Source organism: Mustela lutreola, chromosome 2 (genome assembly GCF_030435805.1).
Source record: "Mustela lutreola isolate mMusLut2 chromosome 2, mMusLut2.pri, whole genome shotgun sequence".
Classification (NCBI taxonomy): domain Eukaryota; kingdom Metazoa; phylum Chordata; class Mammalia; order Carnivora; family Mustelidae; genus Mustela; species Mustela lutreola.
Genome location: NC_081291.1, coordinates 46,292,474 through 46,313,431, shown reverse-complemented (window position 1 = coordinate 46,313,431; position 20,958 = coordinate 46,292,474). Strand labels below are relative to the sequence as shown.

At 38.3% G+C, this 20,958-nt stretch overlaps 1 protein-coding gene across 1 annotated transcript in view; it reads right to left on the bottom strand.

The window, feature by feature from the left end:
- Nucleotides 1–5,505: 5,505 nt before the first annotated feature.
- LRRN1 (leucine rich repeat neuronal 1) overlaps nucleotides 5,506–20,958 on the bottom strand; it is a 39,186-nt gene continuing 23,733 nt past the window's right edge. The window contains exon 2 of the mRNA XM_059161552.1: nucleotides 5,506–10,480. Within this exon, the coding sequence (XP_059017535.1) occupies nucleotides 8,057–10,207 (2,151 nt within the window). The 5' untranslated portion in view covers nucleotides 10,208–10,480 and the 3' untranslated portion in view covers nucleotides 5,506–8,056. The remainder of the gene's footprint in view (nucleotides 10,481–20,958) is intronic.

Sequence of the window (20,958 nt, the reverse complement as noted above, 5' to 3'; positions counted from 1 at the left end):
AATACAATTGGGAGCAAAGTGTTCTGGGACCCCTAGCCTCCTTGAATTACTCAGCCTCTCCCTCCTGTCTTTGCACAAAACCATGCTCTATCTTCTCTTCTGTGTCAGCTTCCTATGTAGTTACTCTGTATTTTTGGTAGTCTCTTCCCTGTCACAGGAATGTCTCCAGAGTCTCCAGTTTCTCTGGGAATATTTCTTCCATGTCCTCCAAAGCTCTGTGATCAGGGGTATTTGCCCCCTCTGCTCAAGATGCCTCCCTCTGGATGTTCACTTGGTAAACACTCACTTCATCTTTTAATCCTGAGCTTAAATTGTGAGATTTGAAGTTTGAGTTCTCAGCCTGACCCCATTCTTCTTCCTTGTGGTTTCGTGCCACCATTTCAACCTTTTGGTGATGCTTCACATCCTGGGTGGTCGTTTACGGAGTTGTCTGTCTTCCTCTGTGCTCTGGAGAGCATAAGCACAGTAGGCTCATTTTCATGCCCCTAGTTTTTGACATAGAAAAGGTAAAATGTCCCTGAAAAGAAAGAATTGTTCAATACTGGATATCTACGTAAGTAGATGACATTGTGCTTTCCAAGAATTTTTAATAATATGGAAAAATGGTTATTTTTTGTGCGTGACAGAAAAAAAACCCCACTATATAAAACTATATATATCAGGATTCTAATTCTGTATACATAAATACATCTATTTTTATAACTACATGTATATATACATATATAATAACTATATGCACAGAGAGATAAAAGACTAGAAGAAGATATACCAAAATCTCACTTGTTTTTTTTTGGAATTGTGGAATTATGTGCTATTTTTCTTAATACATATTTTTCTCCAGATTCTCTATAGTAAATATGTATTGCTGTTATAATCAGAAAGAAAAAAATAGCATTTCAAAATGAATGGCAGATAGGAACTGTCTTCTGATGTTGGCGGGGGAGCCACACTTAAACCAGTTAGAATAACATTAGGTGAAATCAAGCATTCTTTTAAGTGTGTAATGTTCTAACAAGAAAGAAAATTATATGGAATCATACACTTTAGTTAAAAGTCATAGTCTCCTTCTTTTCAGTTTCTTCAGTAGAATGGAAGATACTTAAACCAGTTTGCCTCTTAGAAAATAGAGAAGAATATATTTTTTAATTAAGGGCTATTGAGATCACAAAGATGCGAGATTAGGTATAAAACTTTCCGCTTTAACAGTTCTCTGGGGATTGTATCCTCCCTGTACCCCATACTCTGGAATGATTGACAGGAAAATTAAGATTAGATTAGATAAGAAATCAGAACAAATCTTTGCCTTGAATAATGTGGAATAGCTTTAAAATATAGATCAGAGATGTTATTAAAACGTGTGACTAAGGATTACAAAAGAAAAACACCAAGGCAGCATTTTTCCTCTTACTTACGCCTATTGCATTAATTCCATGTTAACAAACGTTTTGTGGAAAGGCCCATGAAAGATCCTAGACAGGTCAGGAAACCTACTCTTTTCCATGCTTCCCACTCTCGGGAAAGAACTAAACGATCAACCAAATGAGAAGGCCAGCCCGGCCCTCTGAGAGCCTCTTCCGCTAAAAGAGTTTAGGGGTTGATTAATCTTGGGTCTTAGAATCCGACAGCCAGGGTTTCATCCGTAATGACCGGTGAACTGAAACTCAGCTTCTCCATGTGAAAAACGAAGATCTACCTGTTGTGCCCAAGGTACAACAGAGAGACCACCCAGGAGCCAAGCACCAATGCAATCACTCTAGGGTTTATTTGACAAGCTTAAGCTTGGGCCCAAGTATACCTGACGCAGCAGAGTTGGGACTTGGACCCTGAACCAGACTACAGTCAGAGCTTTTAAAGGCAGAGTAGGGGTGGGCTCTGCAGTGGGTGAGAACAAAGGGGGATATTCACAAGGACTATCAGGGTAAAGAAGACTGTCAGGATATTGAAGGCCTGGTTACTATCAGGCCAAGGCCGTTTTTCCCTCTAATGAGGCACTAGCATGAAGACAGTTGGGAGTTTCCTGGTGGAATGTCACATTCCTCCTATCAAGCATCCTTGTTAGTGAGATTTAGCACTGGGACAGTTGTAAACGGAGAGAGACTCCTGTCTTGCAGGATTGTGATTTTTTACAAGGTAACTATTTGTTCACATATACTACCGAGAGGAGGGGAGCAGGTGGAGAAGGGGTACAAGGTGCCAGCTTTTGCTTTGTCGAGATGGCTGTACTTATGTCAGGGCTAGACTCAAGGTGGGTACAGCCTTGTTTTTCTTGGCCTCCACACTACCTACTCATAAAGTTATTAAAGTTTACATGAAATAATACAGGTCAAGTGCTTAGGACATCTGGAATATGCCTCGTGTTTCATGTGGAGCAATACATGATCTACTCAGACTCCCTCCCCCCCCCACCCCACCATTTTTAAACAATTTTTTCTTCTGCAGCTTCACTGTCTTCCATTGGTTTGTATGCAGATGTTGTCACAAACTTTGAAAAATTGTCCTCTGTTTTTCCCTCTCTTTGGCTTGCTGTTATTTCCATGTATTAATCTCAGGTTTAGGCCTTACATTAGACCCCTGTAACTCAGATGCCTCACTGCAGGCATCCCTCTCTGTGCTTCTTTTTCTCCCTTCTGTCTCAAGGGACAAACTGACTTTTGGGGTATGTGTTCTACATGCCTGATCCAGATTTTGCCTGCAGACCATTTTATAAGTGAACAACTCTAAATTTTAGTCATGTAGACATCAGGTTAAAATTCTGCCACATACTAGCTGGTTTCAGGTAAGTTACTTCCATCTCTGAGGCTGAGTACCCGTTTTTATCATTCTCTAATGTAGGGACAATAAGATTCACCTCCTGGGGGCAATCAAGAGGATTAAATGTAAATGATCTATGTGAGGCTCCTAGGGGGGAGCTATATACAGTGCTTTTCCCTCCGTATTCCTTCAGAAGTCATTATGGTAAATGGTTTGTTTTCCTTCCCCCATGACTACCCCGTTTTCTGTTTATTATATTAGTGAGACAGGCTAATAAGAAGACTGATGCAATAAAATACCGCTTAATTCAGGACAGCCCCCTTATTAGGAATTCACAACCATTCTGTCAGGGCCCAGGCTAAAATTTACCGTGTCATTTAATCCCATGGACAAAGAGGGAGGCCAAGGAGGGAAGGAGAAAAGTGGCGATGTCTGAGCCACATTGTGCCTGGAGCTACTTCGGTGAGATGCGGGAGACTGGTTTTGCTGCATAAAAAGTAGCATGTAACTGACAATGGGATATGTTGGGGAGGCTATTGCATTTATTAGGAAAGAAAAAAAGACAACTTTTTAATGTCCTATGGCTTCCAGATGGACTTATTGGAGGTAACATTTTCCTGAGTATAAATGTTCCACAAACTCCACAAGCTTGGTGACTGTACCAAAGCCTTTTGTTTCCAGGTATGTCACATACCACCCTTACAACTACCCTATTACATGAACTTCACATTTCCTCACATTAGCTTTTGAGCTAAACACGGAGTTTGTTAGTAGATTTTACATTCGCCTTCTCTGTTTTATTGCTGAGGAAAGAATGAGATTGGAATCTCCTCCACAGAATCTTTAAAACTTCCATTTTCTGAGCAGGTAACAGTAAGGAGAGTATAGAGGGAATTGAAGATTAGAATTAAAGTTTAGCCTGATGTGAACAGTTTTGATGTGTAGCCCACAGATCTCCAGCAAAGAAAGCTTCTTAACAGGGAGGAGAGAAGTGCATTTTAAGACATAAAGAAAGCTTCCAATGTCATCGCCCATTAGCTCTCCTTGGCGTTACTTATTCTGCCTTATCCACATGCCCTGTGACCTCCAGCCTCTGCCCTCACTGTTCCTCTCTCCACTTTAGGAGGATCCTGGACAGAGGAAGAGGAAGCTAAAAGTGAAGGCCCCTTAATGGTCACCCAGTTACAGAGCTTTATGGTGTCAGGCAAATGACTATTCCTAGGGACTTTAGTTATCTTATCTGTAAATTGTAAAGAATAATACCCAGTTCACCAGAATTGTTTTGGGGATCAAATTAAATCCTCAACTTCTCAGGATCTGTAGGATGTAATAGTACTGAGACACACCAATGGTGAATGGCTTTGGGCAATGCTGTTGACTTTATGTGAGTGCCATCAAGTCTCTGAGGAATTCTACAATACAAACAAAACAAAACAAAACAAAACAACCATTTGGTTCTGTTAACATGTGCTGGACAATGCCAAACCAAGTACAGAAACAACGAGTTCCATTGTCATCTCCTTATTTTTATCCTAGGCCCCAAGTTTCTGACTTAAGAGTTCAGAAAGAAGGAGCCGATCTCAGTGCATGTGGGGGCAGGTGGGGAAGGCAGAGAAAGCATGCCCACGGAGTCCTACAGAGGTTTTAGGTCAAGAGAATTCTATAGCTCTAGAGGGTGATTCTAAAACTCCTCTTTTTTCTTTCTTTCTTTTTTTTTTTAAGATTTTATTTATTTGACAGACAGAGATCACAAGTAGGTGGAGAGGCAGGCAGAGAGAGAGGAGGAAGCAGGCTCCCTGCTGAGCAGAGAGCCCAATGCGGCGCTCGATTCCAGGACCCTGGGATCATGACCTGAGCCGAAGGCAGAGGCTTTAACCCACTGAGCCACCCAGGCGCCCCTAAAACTCATCTTTAAAGAAATGTTTTCCCTCCAGTTAACCCCTTATGAATAATAAAGTCTATCTGCAACCAGGTTATGAGTGAAAGGATGGAGGTGAAGAGAGCGCTTCCAGCTGTAGTTAGAATGCATCAGAAGTAGCTAGATTCCCCTTTTCAATGACTCGTGAAGCAGAAAGTATGGTTTTGCTGGCAAAGTGCTAGAGATACAAAGTATTTTTCTTCCCCCATTATAAAAACAGGAATGAAGAAAAGAAAATGCTTGGGAAGATGAAAGCAGAGGTGGAAAGCAAACAACAGGTAGAGTTGCTTGCGGTGTTTTCAGCAAACGAATGAATGAACACATGAATGAATGAGTAGAAAACCACAGGAGAGAAAATAATGGACCTTGGTAGGGTTTGTTTGCTAAAGAATGGAGATGATTCCTTTTTGCTAAACTAAACCCACAGCCAAATTAGAAAAATTGATATTCAAACATTGCATGTTTTTATATTCATGGCATCAGTTCAATTTATCATTAATTAAAGAGGCCAATTTGAGAATGCCCGTTTTAAGTAGTATCTCAAAAAATGACCTTGTAAAATCAGGTTGAGATACATTATATGTCCTGAGGGCAGCAGGAAGCAAAAGGGAAAATATGAAATTAGAAAATGTCCTGTAATTGTCACTTCACTGGTAAAGGTGATATAACCTCCATTATCAGTCAGGAACTACTTTGATGCCTAATTTCACTGACTGTCTGACTTATCAAATTGAATTAAGCACAAATGAAGAAATACTTGTCTAGGGAAAAAAGTACCATGCCATTTTGCTTTCTGTCAACTGAAAACCAACCCAATTAGCACAGACAAGGAAAAATAAGCTCAAAATATTTTATTGGAGGAGTAAAAGTTTAAAGGGATTGTTTCTCCCGAACTGGCCTAGCAAAAGTTCATTGACAAAAACACTGGAGTCTGTATCCAGAATTGAGAAGTGGTTGTGTTCCTTCACTTATTCCAGTAATATTTGAGTGACGATAATGTGCCAGGTCCAGATCATTGCTTTATAGGATAAACAATGCCTCCTCTTTCCTCCCTGCTCTAAGCCTGATGTTTCAGTGTCAATCTCCTTTCATTGTTTGCATAATTACCAAAAGTTTGCTAGATGGTGTCCTACTCTGTAGATATTTGAAGACAAGAATCACCCAACAGGAAACTTCTCCAAGGTTGTATCCAAAGCAACATCAATTCTGTTTCCTACATGTACTTGGTAATAACAATGTAGAAGCTTTTCTGACCCTCCGGTTCTGCCCTGGTGCTGAATTTTGTCCTGAGTAAATGAGAACTTGAAGATACAGAGCGTTTTTGAAGCAAGAGTGCTAGCAGTTGCTGAGGACTGTGAGCGATGAGCTCTGTATGGGAGTCCAGAAGACTCAGGACCCAGAGCTATAGATGGGAGTGCAGAGCTCTCAATGGGCAGGAGAGTCTAACCAGGGCAAGTTACCATTCTTCTCTGGGTACAGGTTTTTCTCAAGAAATGAGGGATGTGGGAAGAGATGCTTCTAGCTCAAATACTTGTTTTTCTGCTGCGGCTCATTTGCTTCAGCATATGAAAAAAAAAATCCCCTTTAGAAATGGGAAAAACTAAATGATTCATGAAACAAGGAATTTTACAAAGAAAGAAATCCTTTCTGCTTGCCTCACCTGCGTGTTCTTTCTGCTCCCTTCTTCCTTTTGCTCAGCTGCCACCTGCTTGTGCAGTCCCTTTTTACAATCTTATCTTTCCTGGTATGCCTGCGTATCCCTGGTGGCAGGTGCCATCTGGAGCAGCTTTTCTTTATTTCTCTGTATTATTAACCTGCATTTTCAAATGCTTCCTTTTTCCTCTAAGTATATCTTCATCTCCCTCCACCTCCCCCAATACACATAACTTTGTGGAACTGACCTTCTACCCAAATCTTTTTTTTCCTGTCCAAAATTTCACACATGCATTTTCCAGTAAGCACTTAGTTCTGCCAAACTGGGTCTCTATATTTTTTGGCTGAAAATGCCAAATGTACAGAAGTTGTCCTGTTTTCTATTAACCATTTACTTGTCTCAGCAGATATCTTCACATGGATATATGGGCTAATAAGAGTCTAAGCAAATAGAATGCCATTTAAAAAGGAATAACATAATATATTGTGGAATACTGCCTAACTGTATGTTTTAGACTTTGATGGAGAGTGGGGATACAATAAAAAAAATCAGAATTTTAAGAAAACCCTTACAGAAAAGGAATGTGACATATCTATCTCTTTATCAATGTGTCTGTTTCAATTTTTTAACCACATTTAGTGATGCTTGGGATACAGTAATAGGCCTTTTTGTTCATAAGGATGTTTCCCTCCATTAGATCTCATCAGTAATATTTAAAATATAGAAATCCTTTTCATTAAAATATGTTCATGAAAATAGATATTTCTTCCCTTAGAAAAGAATTCAAAAGTTTTGGGGGCCTAGTTTTAAAAGCATCAAGCTATACTTGATTTATTTTGGTGGTTGTTTAAGGGATGTGAAATATATCACCACTGCAACTAGCAAGAACTATAAATGATACATTATTGCAAGTGTTCTAAAAAATCAGAACAAAACTAATTTATTATAGTTCTGTCTTCATTATACACCACATGTTGGTGAGTTAAACACAACAAAATTGTCTTTTCTTTTAAAAGTGTCTACTAAAGATAAAAAGAATAAGGTAACAATTAACATGTAGTTTGTTACATTAAAAAATCTGATATACATATTTCTATTGCCTGTTAGCTTATTCTAAGCCTCTTTAACTATTACAAAAAAAGAAATCATTGTTCAAAGGCAAACATTCAATTCAGTTGATACAACATTACAGTACAGTCAACTAACATCATTCAACGAAGGTAACAAGTCTAGCCTTGGCTTCTTGAGTTAAAAGTCTGTAGACCAGATTGCTACAAAAGGTTCAATGCTGCTTCACACTGTGTGTTAGCTTTTTGGAGGACATGGTACTTTCTACTGATGGCTTCAGAAGAAGGGGTCATGCTATTGGTAAAAGCACAGGGGAACCCCAACCTGTCATTAATCATTTTATTGAGCATTGTAGTTAGACAGCATTATTGAGTTTAGCACAACAACTAAAACAAAATAATAATAATAATATTATAATAATAATCATAATCATAATAATGATAAGAATAAAAACCAAACACAAACTGGAAGCCTAGAGGTGCCGCCAGCCGTGTCAAATCCTTGCGATACGCTATACTAAAAAAATTTGAAATATCCACCCGTCCTCTCCACTCTGCCACAAACTAGCAAAGTCAAAATACAAAAGTCTTCAACTTGTTACTTTTGCAGAATAAAGCAAAAACGTCTTTGTGCTCCTTACTACCAGAAGCAAAATGTCCACTGAGTTACCACATGTAATAGCTTCTGGATGTGTCAACCTGGGTTGGCTTGGTGTCTGCAGAACCATCTTTGTCTTTCTCACTGTCACCTTCCCAGAGGTTAATGAGTGGTGGGTACAGCTCATTTAGTGGGATTGAAGAAGTTTTTTGCATATACTTTTTTAATGAATGGTGGTAGTTTTTCCTCTTAAACCTTTTGGCAATGTACACAGCAATGGACGCAAGGCTAATGACGGCAAACATGGACCCCATTACTGCAGCAAGGGCCGTACTGGTTTCTTGGTCAGAAATGTCCAGTGCAAAGGCGGCATTTTTAGTTGTGACATTGACACACGACTTTTGAGTCTGCTGATGAATATTGGACACTGTGAGACATACTTCATAATCTGTGGAAGGCTGCAGATGTGTTAGGTTGTACTCATGAACATCTACTGGGACCCTGGCGGTGTATGTTATGTGAGGATTGTCAATCTTCATGGTGGCAGAAGACCATTTTAAGTTTGATGTCATGACATTAGAATTAACTTTCCAGGACACTAAAATGGAATGAGATTCTGTCTGCTTGACATATATTTTCAGCACCTGGGTACCATCCAGAAGGGTTCCATTAACCTTAATTGTTACCACACGTGTGTCGGCCCCTTCCACATTCTGGGCAACACAAGTGTATCTTCCTGAGTCTTCAATTTGTATGTTAGATATTTCTAACGTACCTTCACTACTTAGCTTGTATTTATCTGAAAGTGTATCCGCAGTTATCTTATTTCCAAGAGGAGTGACCCAGTAAATTTCAGGTTCTGGCTCAGCCATGGCCCGACAGTCTAGGAAAACTGTTGTGCCAATATCCATGTTTAAATGATTTGGGAATGTGTCGTGAGATATCATTGGGAGGCACTGTTCACTTGAATCCTGGATTAAAACTTCCTTTACCTGCTGCCCTCTGTATTCAGGTGGCATGGCACAGAACATGGACAACGGCTCCATGAATCGGATGTTGGTCTTGTTGGAATTAATCCAGTGGATGACACAATCACACCTCAGAGGATTGCTGTGGATACTAATCTCACGAAGATTGGGAAGGGATTCTACTGTCTTTTGGTAAACAGCATTCAAGGCATTGTTGTTCAACATCAAGCTTTCTAGGGCAGGAACACTTCGAAAAGCCAAGCGGTGGATATAAGATAATTTGGGGTTATTGGTAGCTTCTAACTTTGTGAGTTCAGGCAAGTTATCAAGGGCATAGCGATCCACAGAAACAAGTTCCCCCATGTTGTTGATGCCCAGTTCTTTCAGTCGAAGCATATTTTTGAAATCCCCTTCTTGGATTTTGTGAATGGGGTTTTTGTTGAGGTCTAAGAATTTTAAATTTGGAACTTTTTGCAGAGCAAGCTGAGGAACCTTGACCAGTTTGTTATCATAAAAAGACAGGCTTTCAAGGCTATCCAAGCCCACCAAGGCATTTCCAGGAATATCAGTGAGATACATTCCTGCCAAAACCAGGCTTCTCAAATTTGAGAGGGGTTTAAAGTTCATATCTAGAATTCCAATCACGGGGTTTTCCCCAATCATGAGTATTTCCAGGTTGGGTGTTGAATCAAACCAGCGGCTATCGATAACTTTCAATTTATTAGAGTTCAAGTGAAGCCTTAAAAGATTTTTTAAGCCTGAAAAAGCATTAGCAGAAATAGTGCTAATCTGGTTATGGTTGATATAGAGTTCTTGAAGGTTGCTGAGGTCTTGCAGACAGTAATCAGTCATTTCTGTAATCTGATTTTCCTCCAGATGTAGAGTAGTGAGCTGGGTTAGGTTTGTCAGCCCTACCTCCTTAATATTTGTAAAGTTGTTTTGGGAGAAATCTAGCTCAGTCAAGTTGAAAAGCTGCTGGAGCTCATCCACGGTCTTTGCGATGTTATTGCTCTGTAAGAGAAGCACTTGGGTATCACTAGAAAGGTTGCTGGGAATCCTTGTTAAGCGGAGATCATTACAATCAACAGTAGTAGCTTCTCTATATGTTGACTGCGGGGTGAACCAGGGCCTAATTTCACAAACACAAAGTTGTGGACACTCATTATTTTGTAGGGAAGACCCAGTTAATGAAGTCATTAGCAAGCCCAGCACCAACTGGCAAGCTGCTAAAACAAAGCTCATCCTAGCCATGCTGGCTTGCCAAGTAAGCTCCCGACACCCCTATGTTTTAACAAAAGGTGAACACTAGATAGTGTGGTATGTAGGACAGCAAGCAGAAAATGTAAACATTCAAGCAAAGTCCTAGTAGAGATGTGTAAAATTCCAGAGTCCGAAGAGATGATTTTCAGGAGTTTTCAAAAGGCAGGAAGCAATTGGGAGTCTTTTAACTGCTTCTCTCAATTCCAGGCATGCCCACAGCTCTGTGGTATGTTACTTCAGCCAAATCAAAGACTGGAGATGTGCCTGAAAATTAGATTAGGACAGATGTTATGTTTTTTTCATATACTTTCTATATTATAGACTTCCTTTTGTCTACTAAAACGGCATAATCACAAATCTATTAACAGAATGTTCAAAGTAACTACACAAACTTTTAAATTACAGTATATTTTCTATATTCCACTTACTACACTAAAAATAGTTACCACTCTTGCTATTTAATTGGGTAAAATCATCAAATGCACACACATAATAGGGACACTCAGAAAAACAGATGTCATTTCTTTAAAAACAAGGTTGACTTTAAAAAAATGGAAGGCTCCAAGAAGTCAAAAGATCAAAAGCAAAACATGAAACACAGTTTATAAGAGACTCAAAGTTAATTCTTAGTTATTTATATTTTTATTTTTTTTAAAAAAGATATTATTTATTTATTTGAGAGAGAGAGAGAGAGAAAGGGAGAGAGAGCACGAGAGAGCACAAGCAGTGAAAAGGGAGAAGCAGGCTGCCCATGGAGAAGGGAGCCCGAGGCAGGACTCAATCCCAGGCGTCTGGGATCATGATCTGAGCTGAAGGCAGATGCTTAACCAACTGAGCCACACAGGCACCCCTAGTTATTTATATTTAAAGAATAACTTTTTATTTCTTTTCAGCAGTTCTTTTTCCAGATTCCAAAATACAGGATTATATATTCTGTAGACATATTCAGCCAGTGCTTTTCTAGCTCAGTTATTCTTATGCAAAAAATTAGTTTAATACAACTACAGAGAGAAAATATGAGTTTTTCTTATATTCCAACAATCATAGCTAATCTTGACTGAATAAAACAGTCAAAGGATTTTATCCTCCAATTATCACTGATTTTGATTTTAATGAAAAACACAAACATACTTACACATGTTTAATTTCAACAATCTTATGGGAGTCTCAATGGCCACTTAGTAGCTAGAAAGCATGGATATATTGGATATGTTCTTTTTTGGGGATATGTTCTTTTGGGTTCTTTATTATCTTAAAGCTTCAGCTTCTTCAACTATATAAGATAGGGTTGATCCTTAAGAGAATTAAAGGAATCTATATAAGGCTCACAAAAGTTAATTATTTGTATTGTCATCCTCCCCTCCCTCCCCCCAACTCCCGACTGAGGGGCAGAGGGAGAGGGACAGAGAGAAAATCTTAAGCAGGCTCCATGCCCAGTGTGAGAACCTGACGTGAGGCTCATGACCTGAGCTGAAATAAAGAGTCAGACGCTCATTCAACTGACTAAACCACCCAGGCATCTCTATTCTCCTCTTATTATATCTCTCATCCATATTAGTTTTAGCTGAATAGTGGTTATTAGAGAACAAGTAAATGAAGGAAAACTGGGGCATTTATAGTCATTGTCTGTTGGTTTTAATAAGGTCTTTTGAGGTCAAATATGTATTGCTCATCTGTTTATAAAGACAGTATTAGCAGTTAAGGTTCTAGTTCCCTGGATTCCAATCATGTTTAAAAAGGCACTCTTGGGGGCGGCGGGGCGGGGGGGTGGTGCGCAGAGAAGCTACCGTGGATTCATGGTCTATCTTGGTTTCTCAAAACTAGGCCTGTCGCTTGCTAAACTGTGAAAAGTAGAGCTATATGTTTCTTTTCATTTCTCTTTCTGGAATGAACTTTAGCTTTGAGTAATAAAGGATCTTCAGTAACTAGTGTTTTCTTCACCCTCATAAAATTACTGTAAGGGTTCAATAAAACAGAGCATATAATGCACCTGAAATCTAGTATCCAACACATAGCAAGCTTTCAATTCATATTTGCTGCTATTACTTTGTACTATGCAAAACATAGTCATCCTTGTGATTGACCAAGAAGCAAACTAATACAACTAGCCAGACCTAAAAGTTCTATATTTATTATATTTTAGTAGAAAGAAAGAAAAGTCCTACATTTCTGTTGTTGTTATATAAAACATGCAAGCCTGTTTCACTGTTTACTGTTTACTGGACGAACAAGATGGTATTAAAAAAAAAAAAAATCACCCATCTAGATTTGGCAGTTGGAGGAAGAAGGAAATGAATATGTTGCATGCTGATGCTGGATACTTGCTATTCTTTGTGGGGAAGAAACACACTGGCATTCTCCTCCACCTAATCTGGTTACTTTACTGTATATGGTAAATATACCTAATTATAGGTAAAAATACCTAATATATATAATAAATATTAAAATATAAATATATAATAAATATTAAAATATAAGGTAAATATACCTAATCTGGTTACTTTACCATACCATATATGTATGCATAAAACTTTTCAAAATTATAAAACTACTCGACTCTGACTTTTATCAGGAAATTCCATAAAATAAGTACATAATTTTCCAACTATTACTGCCTCCACAAATTTATTCCACTCTTTTTGTTTCCATTTATAATCCTAAAACACATACAATGACCACAGTAAATTTCCCATTAAGAAGATTTCTGCCACATGTTATTGCTTAATTTTAATTAAAAATAAAACACTAAAAAAATAAATCTACTTCTCATAACTCTGAGATGGAATTTCAACTAATATTTATGTTTTGACTGAATTAAGGAAACATAGCAAAAAGTAAGTATGCATTGAAGTTGTGTGAGACTCCTAAAACTAATGCTGTGAGACTCCTAAAACTAATGCTGTTGCCATTGAAAAATATCTTTTGTGGAGCTATACTTCGGATATTTTCATGAGTGATGCTTCCATTTTGGTTTAAAATATATGATGAGGTAATTAGATTGCAATACTCAAATTTCAGTTTGACATACACACTCCTCTTTTAACAAACAAACCACACAAACTGAGAATGTTACTCAGAAGACATTTTCCTTTCCCAAACCTGCATTTGGCTTCTTTGGGAGTGGAGAATGAACCTTTCTTGACACAAAAGGAGATGTTTTAAGATGTTTCTAGTTGTATGCCATTCTGAATTCTCATTAGCATATTTTCCAGCCTACTTTTTGAATATGACATTATACACAGAACAAAGCTTCAGAGTGCTTAAACCATTTTGTATGTTTAAAACATAAGGCATGCCTCTGAAGTTATTCACTAACAGTTTTAAAAGTAAATCCAATGTCCCTTATGAATACTGATGCAAAACTCCTCCACAAAATACTAGCAGATTGAATTCAACAGTTTATTAAAAGGTTTATATACCATGACTAACAATGGATTTATACCTGGAATGCAAGCATGGTTCAATATATGAAAATAATTCAAAGTAGTACACCATATTAATAGAATGAATGAAAAAACCCACATCATCATCTCAGTTGATGAAGAAAATAAACTTGACAAAATTCAACACACTTTCATGATAAAAACACTCAATTGACTAGGCATAAAAGAAACACACACACACACACACACACACACACAAAGCCCACAGCTAAAATCATAATCAGTGATGAAGGAGTAAAAGCTTTTCCCTGATGATCAGGACCAATGTAAGGATCCCCATTCTAGTTACTTCTATTCAACTTAGAACTAGAAGTCCTAGACAGAACAATTAGATAAGAAATAAAGCATCCAAATTGGAAATGAAGAAGCAAAATTCTGTTTGCAGATGGTATGATCTCACATGTAGAAAACCTTAAAATGTCACAAAAAACCCTTAACTGGGATCAAGAAGATGTGGTATATATACACAATGGAATACTATGCAGCCATCAAAAGAAATGAAATCTTGCCATTTGCGACAACATGGATGGAACTAGAGTGTATCATGCATGCTTAGTGAAATAAGTCAAGCAGAGAAAGACAACTATCATATGATCTCCCTGATATGAGGAAGTGGTGATGCAACATGGGGGCTTAAGTGGGTAGGAGAAGAATCAAAGAAACAAGATGGGATTGGGAGGGAGACAAACCATAAGTGACTCTTAATCTCACAAAACAAACTGAGGGTTGCTGGGGGGAGGGGGTTTGGGAGAAGGGGGTGGGATTATGGACATTGGGGAGGGTATGTGCTTTGGTGAGTGCTGTGAAGTGTGTAAACCTGGTGATTCACAGACCTGTACCCCTGGGGATAAAAATATATGTTTATAAAAAATAAAAAATTAAAAAAAAAACCCTTAACTGTTAAAACTAATAAACAATTTTAACAAAATTGTGAGACTCAAAATAAATACATAAAATCAATTGTGTTTTTGTACACTAACAGTGACTAATCCAAAAAGGCAATTAATAATCCCAACTTACAATAGCATCGAAAGACAAAAGTACTTGAGAAATTTAACCAAGCAGGTAAAAGACTTGTGCACTGAAAACTACAAAACACTGCTAAAAGAAATAAAACATACAAATATATAGAAATGTATCCCATGCTCATGAATTGTATTGTTAAAATGCCCATACTATCCAAAGTGATTTACAGATTCATTGCCATCTTTTATCAAAAGCTCAATCACAGTTTTTGCAAAAATAGAAAAAAAAAATCTTGGATGCCTGGGTGGTTCAGTTGGTTAAGTGTCTGCCTTTGGCTCGGGTCATGATCCTAGAGTCTAGGGATGGAGTTCCTCATCAGGCTCCCTGCTCAGAGGGGAGTCTGCTTCTCCCTCTCCCTCTGCTGCTTTCTCTGTCAAATAATAAAAATCTTAAAAAATGTATTGAAATTCATATGGAATCTCAACAGACCCTAAATAGCCAAAACAGTCCTGAAACAGAACAAAGTTGGAGGCCTCACACTTCATGAGTTCAAAACATACAATAAAGCAACAGTAATTAAGATGGTGGGTTACTGGCATAAAGACAGGAATATAGACAAATGGAAGAGAGAACACAGAAATAAACTCTCCCATATATGATGAAGGGATCTTTGATGGAAGTGCCAAGACAAAACGATGAGGAAAGAACAGTCTCTTCAACAAATAGTGTTGGATATCCACATGCAAGGGAATGAAGTTGGACCCTTTACCCTCTAACATATACAAAATTTAACTCAAGAAGAATTAAAGACCTTAAACTGGAAAACTCCTAGGAGAAAACATAGGGGAAAAGCTTCAGAACATTGGATTTGACAATGATTTCTTGGAATATAACACCACAAGCACAGGAATAAAGCAAAAATAGCAAATGTGATTAAAGCACACTTATAAACTTCTGCACATCCAGAATCAACAGGCTGAAAAGACAATCTATAAAATAGGAGAAAATATCTGCAAATCTTTATTATTTGATAAGGGACTAATGTCCAAAATGCATAAGGAACTCCCATAACTCTATATAACAGCTACAACAACAAAAAAACAAAAATAGTATGATTAAAAATTATGCAAAGGATTTAGATAGACAATTCTCCAAAGATATGTGAGAGAACAGTAAGCATATGAAAAGATGCTTCACATCACCAATCACAAGGAAATACAAATCGAAACCAGAATGGAATCTGACCTCACATCCATAAGGATAACTACCATCGAAAGAAAAGAAAGTAACAAGTAGTGGGAATATAAAAATGATGCCTCCGCTCTGGTATAGAGTATGGGAGTTCTGAAACAAATTTAAAAATAGAATTACTGTATGATCCAGCAGTCCCACTTCTGGGTGTACATCCAGAAAAATTCAAAGCACAATCTTGAAGAGATGTTTGCAAACCAGTGTTCAATGTAGCACTATTCACCATAGCCAAGTGGTGGGAACAATCTATATGTGTATAGGTGGATGAATGGAAAAAGAAATCGCGGCATATACACAAAATGGAATATCATGCAACTTTAAAAAAGGGAAAACTTGTTATATCTACAATGTGGATGAACTTCCAGGACATCATCCTAGATGAAATAGGCCTGTCACAAAAGGACAAATACTGTATGATTCCACTTACATGAAGTATCTAAAGTAGTCAAAACTACAGCAACAGAAAGAAGAATGGTGGTTGCCAAGGGTTGTAGGAAGGGGAGAGGGAATTTGTGTTTAATGGGTATTTAAGTTTTACAAGCTGAAAAAACCTGGGAACTCTATTGTACAACACTACTGAATTTTACACTTAAAAATGGGAGCTGGTAAGTTTAATGTTATTTTTTATCATTAAAAAAAACACAAATCCATTATAATTCAGTCCAACTTTTATCACTTACATACCAATTGATTAACTTAAATTCTGCAACTAATAAAAAATGGCTAGCAGATTTTTTTCTGAAAAGTGGAATTGCTTTGTTCTAGGACTTACTTGACTAAGTTGGTCAAATGTGAGAAGAAAATGTCCTAACTATGCGAATGATGTTCCATAAACGGGTCTGGCTGTTTAAAGAAACAATCCCTTAAATAAAAACCCATAGCTTTAAAGGCTCAGGGTTGGCAAGGGATGCATTTGAAAGAGGCCTACAAACAATTATATAATTACATTTGATGCTGCTTCTTCCAATAAGATATGTTTAGGACACTCTGCTCTGAATATGAAATCCCAAAGGAAATAGACTGCATGGTCATCACCATCAGTGAATTTGGCACTGATCCCCATTTTCCCCATAGAATCATAGGAGATGGGATGTTATTTTAACAACATCACAGTATTTAGTATGACTTGGAGTTGGATCCTTCCACATTATAAGTTCTTATGAAGTTGGGCGAAAGAAATAAGCAATCACAATAACAGGATGATTAAGTTAATACTAGTTACATTAAAACCCAGATAGCTCTCAGTTTGTAGAAAGAATTCTGTCTTTCTATGAGGGGAATCAAAGGATCTGTATTCAGATTCTGACTTCTTCACTTATTACCTTATATAAACTATGGAAATTCTGTCTCAGTTTCTGTGTCTAAATTAAGTCTAATTATACATACTTCATATATGAAAATTATGATAACTAAAGAGCCTGGGAAAGAGTCCAGCACAAAGTGAGCCCTCAGATACTTATTTGAATCTCTGGATTAAAATAAGTTTGCTATTAAATTTCATTTTCACCCTGCAGGAGTATTGGGAGGTAATGAATAAGCAAATCTCTTTAAGAGCTTTGGGCATGACATGTGTTTGGAAAAAAATCATGGTTATTTTTTTACCATTTCCATTTTATTTTCAACCGGTACTATTGGAATTAAGTGTTAGAAATCCAGAGACCAAATATGGCACTGTGCTAAATTAAAATCCTATGCAGGCAAGCAAACTATGGAATACAGTTACTAGTTATAGGAATGTAGGAAAACCTCCTAACCTGGAATTAGCATCCTTCCATAAACCTAGTAGTCATAGCAGTGAAGAACTAAATGAAGAAAAATGCCTTCTTAGCACATGTGCTTTTATGCATACTGTCTTTGGTGGCCAAATTCACACTATGTACATGTTTAGGAAACTCCGTTTTTTAGCTTTACTGGTCCCCAGATAGATCCAGAGCTAATGCAGCATTCAAATTTGCTTATCTTCTTTTAGGGGGCTTAGTAATGCGGACAATGGGATTTTTGTTCAGTGAAGCTTTCCTTCTGGTTAAAAAATGCAATGTCTCGGGGCACCTGGGTGGCTCAGTGGGTTAAGCCGCTGCCTTCGGCTCAGGTCATGATCTCAGGGTCCTGGGATCGAGTCCCGCATCGGGCTCTCTGCTCAGCGGGGAGTCTGCTTCCCTCTCTCACTCTCTGCCTGCCTCTCTGCCTACTTGTGTTCTCTCTCTGTCAAATAAATAAATAAAATCTTTAAAAAAAAAAATGCAATGTCTCAATGCTAATTTTCCCTGTAGCTGCTCTGTTGTGGGGGATGGGAGCATGGTGGGGCCAGGCTGCTTTCATTGGATTGACCTCACAGATGGAATTTCCTGGGCTGAAGGCCACCTTGACTTCTGCTGCAGGAACAAGTGGCTGATTGTTAGGCTCAAACGGCTATACATTTCATTGCTATTATTTTTTTTTAATTTTTAAAAAATATTTTACTTATTTATTTGAGAGACAGAGTGAAAGAGAACATTAGTGGGGAGAAGTTCAGAGGGAGAAGCTAGACTGCCATGGAGCTGGGAGCCTGATGCAGGACTCCATCCCAGGTGAACTGAAGGCAGTTGCTTAACCAACTGAGCCACCCAGGCACTCCTTGTTTTGTATTTAAAGATTTAATGTATTTGAGAGAGAGGGAACACAAGAGCAGGGGTGGGGGACAGAAAAGGGCAGAGGGAGACAGAATCTCAAGTAGATTCCCCTCTGAGCACAAAGCCCAAGGCCGGCTTCAGTGCCGGGCTCGATGCAGAGCTTGTTCTCATGGTCTCATGACTCTGAGACCATGAACCTAGCCAAAACTAAGAGTTGGTGAGATTGTGACCTAAGCCAAAAGCAAGAGTCAGTGCTCAACAGACTGATCCACCCAGGCACCTGGCTGTAAGCTTTTGTAAATAGGAGTTTAGCGTGTGATTTCTAGAAAGACAAACCTGGTTTCAAGTTCAGTTCTGTGACCTTGGCCAAGTTACTGAAGCTTTCTTTCTGAGTTTCAGTTAAAAATTTTTTCTTTAAAAAATGGAGATCAGGAGTGCCTGGGTGGTTCAGGGGGTTAAGCCTCTGCCTTCAGTTCAGGTCATGATCTCACCGTCCTGGGATTGAGCCCTGCATCGGCTCTCAGCTCAGCGGGGAGCCTGCTCACTTCTCTTTCTCTCTGCTTGCCTCTCTGCCTATTTGGGAACTCTGTCTGTCAAATAAAGAAAGAAAGAAATCTTAATAAAGAAAGAAAGAAAATGGAGATCATAAAACCTACTTTGCAAAGGTGGTGAGAGAATTAGTTTAAGATGTTAAATGTAAAGGTTTTTACAGAGGGCCTGGCACATAGCAAGTCCCCAGTAGATGTTAGGTATTATTATTTACAAGTTTGTTGTCTCATTGGACCTAGTCTTTTCAATGGGTATTGATTATGAAAGGAAGAAGTAGGAGTTTGAAATCCGCTAGAGGGTACCTTCTGAGGTATTAACAACTATAAATTCTGAAAAAAGCCTGGCCAGAGGCCTTCTAACAATGCAGATGGCTAGTGTAGGTAGAACCAGAAAGAGACAGATCACAGCAAAGTCTTTCTGGAGGGTATATTTTATTTTCCTTGGGAAGGAAGTAAGATCTTGCAAGTACATTGCGAAACTGAATTTGCATGGGCTATTTCTATTTTTTTTTATTATTATTTTTAAAAAATAATCTTCACCCAGCATGCGGCTCAAACTCTTGACCCCGAGATCAAGAGTCACATGCTCTACTGACTGAGCCAGCCAGGCGCCCCTGCAGGGATTATTTTTAAGGACATTAGTTTCTTGGACTTTCGTCTGGTCCCCAGCCCTTTCTGAATCTTAGATTCCTTTCTTCAACCATTTCCCCAAATTATGTTCCTTGTTCACACATTATCTAAAGCAAAACACCCTGTAGTGTGTGTTAGTGATCACAGATGGAGGGTTGGTATGGGAGGAAGAGCTATAATAGTCTCCATAACGCATTAAGGAAACAATAAAGTCTATCCCCTTGCAAGGACATAATAGAGCTTGCCGAGGCTCTTTTGCATAAGGAACTGTTCCTGAGAGCCCACATTATTCATCAGCAAGCCGTGTAGCAGCATGTCTGAGTGGGCTGAGCAACAGAATGAGGACACCAGGGAAGGGATTCTTAATTTTGGCTTCACCAAAAACTTCCTAAGTGACCTTGAGCATGTCTAGTAACTTTGTGTCCTATTTTATCTATCTTATAGTAAGTAGGTTGAGGGGAAATGTAGTCACAGCTTTCCAGGCTAAGAGGAACCTCAGGAAGTCATCTATCAACCCATTCTCCTGGTGTCATGCAAAACTACTTCTTAGCCATTTTCTGAGAGGCAATCCTTCTCTTCTTCCCTTCCTTTTTAAAATAAAATTGCTATGGAGGCAACAAGCTTGATGATGCCAAGATCTCAAATTCCAGGGCTTTCAGGGGCTAGATAGGTGAAGTCAGCTGCATCTAACACAGTCATGTAAAAAGCTGGAATGTGCATGGACTCCAGAAGTGTCCAAAAGTGTTAACTGTGTAGGCCAGACAAAAAACCATATGCTTTCCAAGGCCTTTTATGGCCCGTGGCCAGTTTGCAACCTCTGAATGGTATATAAATATAATAATAATCATGTCATCTATAATGCTGAGTTAATGTTTGATAAGTAGATGATTAAATATCAATTTTAAACTATTATTGGCAAATACTCCATATGTGAAAGCCTATAATTAGAGGCTCAGTATATTACAGTGTGAATCTTTGCTCTGAAGAAAACTTTAGTGGTTTAAAAAGAAGTTTTGCATTTACAAAAAATTCATCTTATACTCTTTTCTTTTGGAAGACCTATTTTTAAAGGCAGGCAGAACCTTATAGATCCCCTAGGTGATCCAAGATGACCCAGTTAATTAGCAGAGAAACAAAATAAAACCCAAATGCCTTGATCCCTAATTCAGCATTTCCTAATCTGATCACTTTAAATGTTTATGGTTTTCCTGGTTCCCAGAGAAAAATGTGTGCATTCTCTAGTTTTATTTTAGTTTCTTCTTGTATTTATTATTATTATTATTAATTAATAAAGT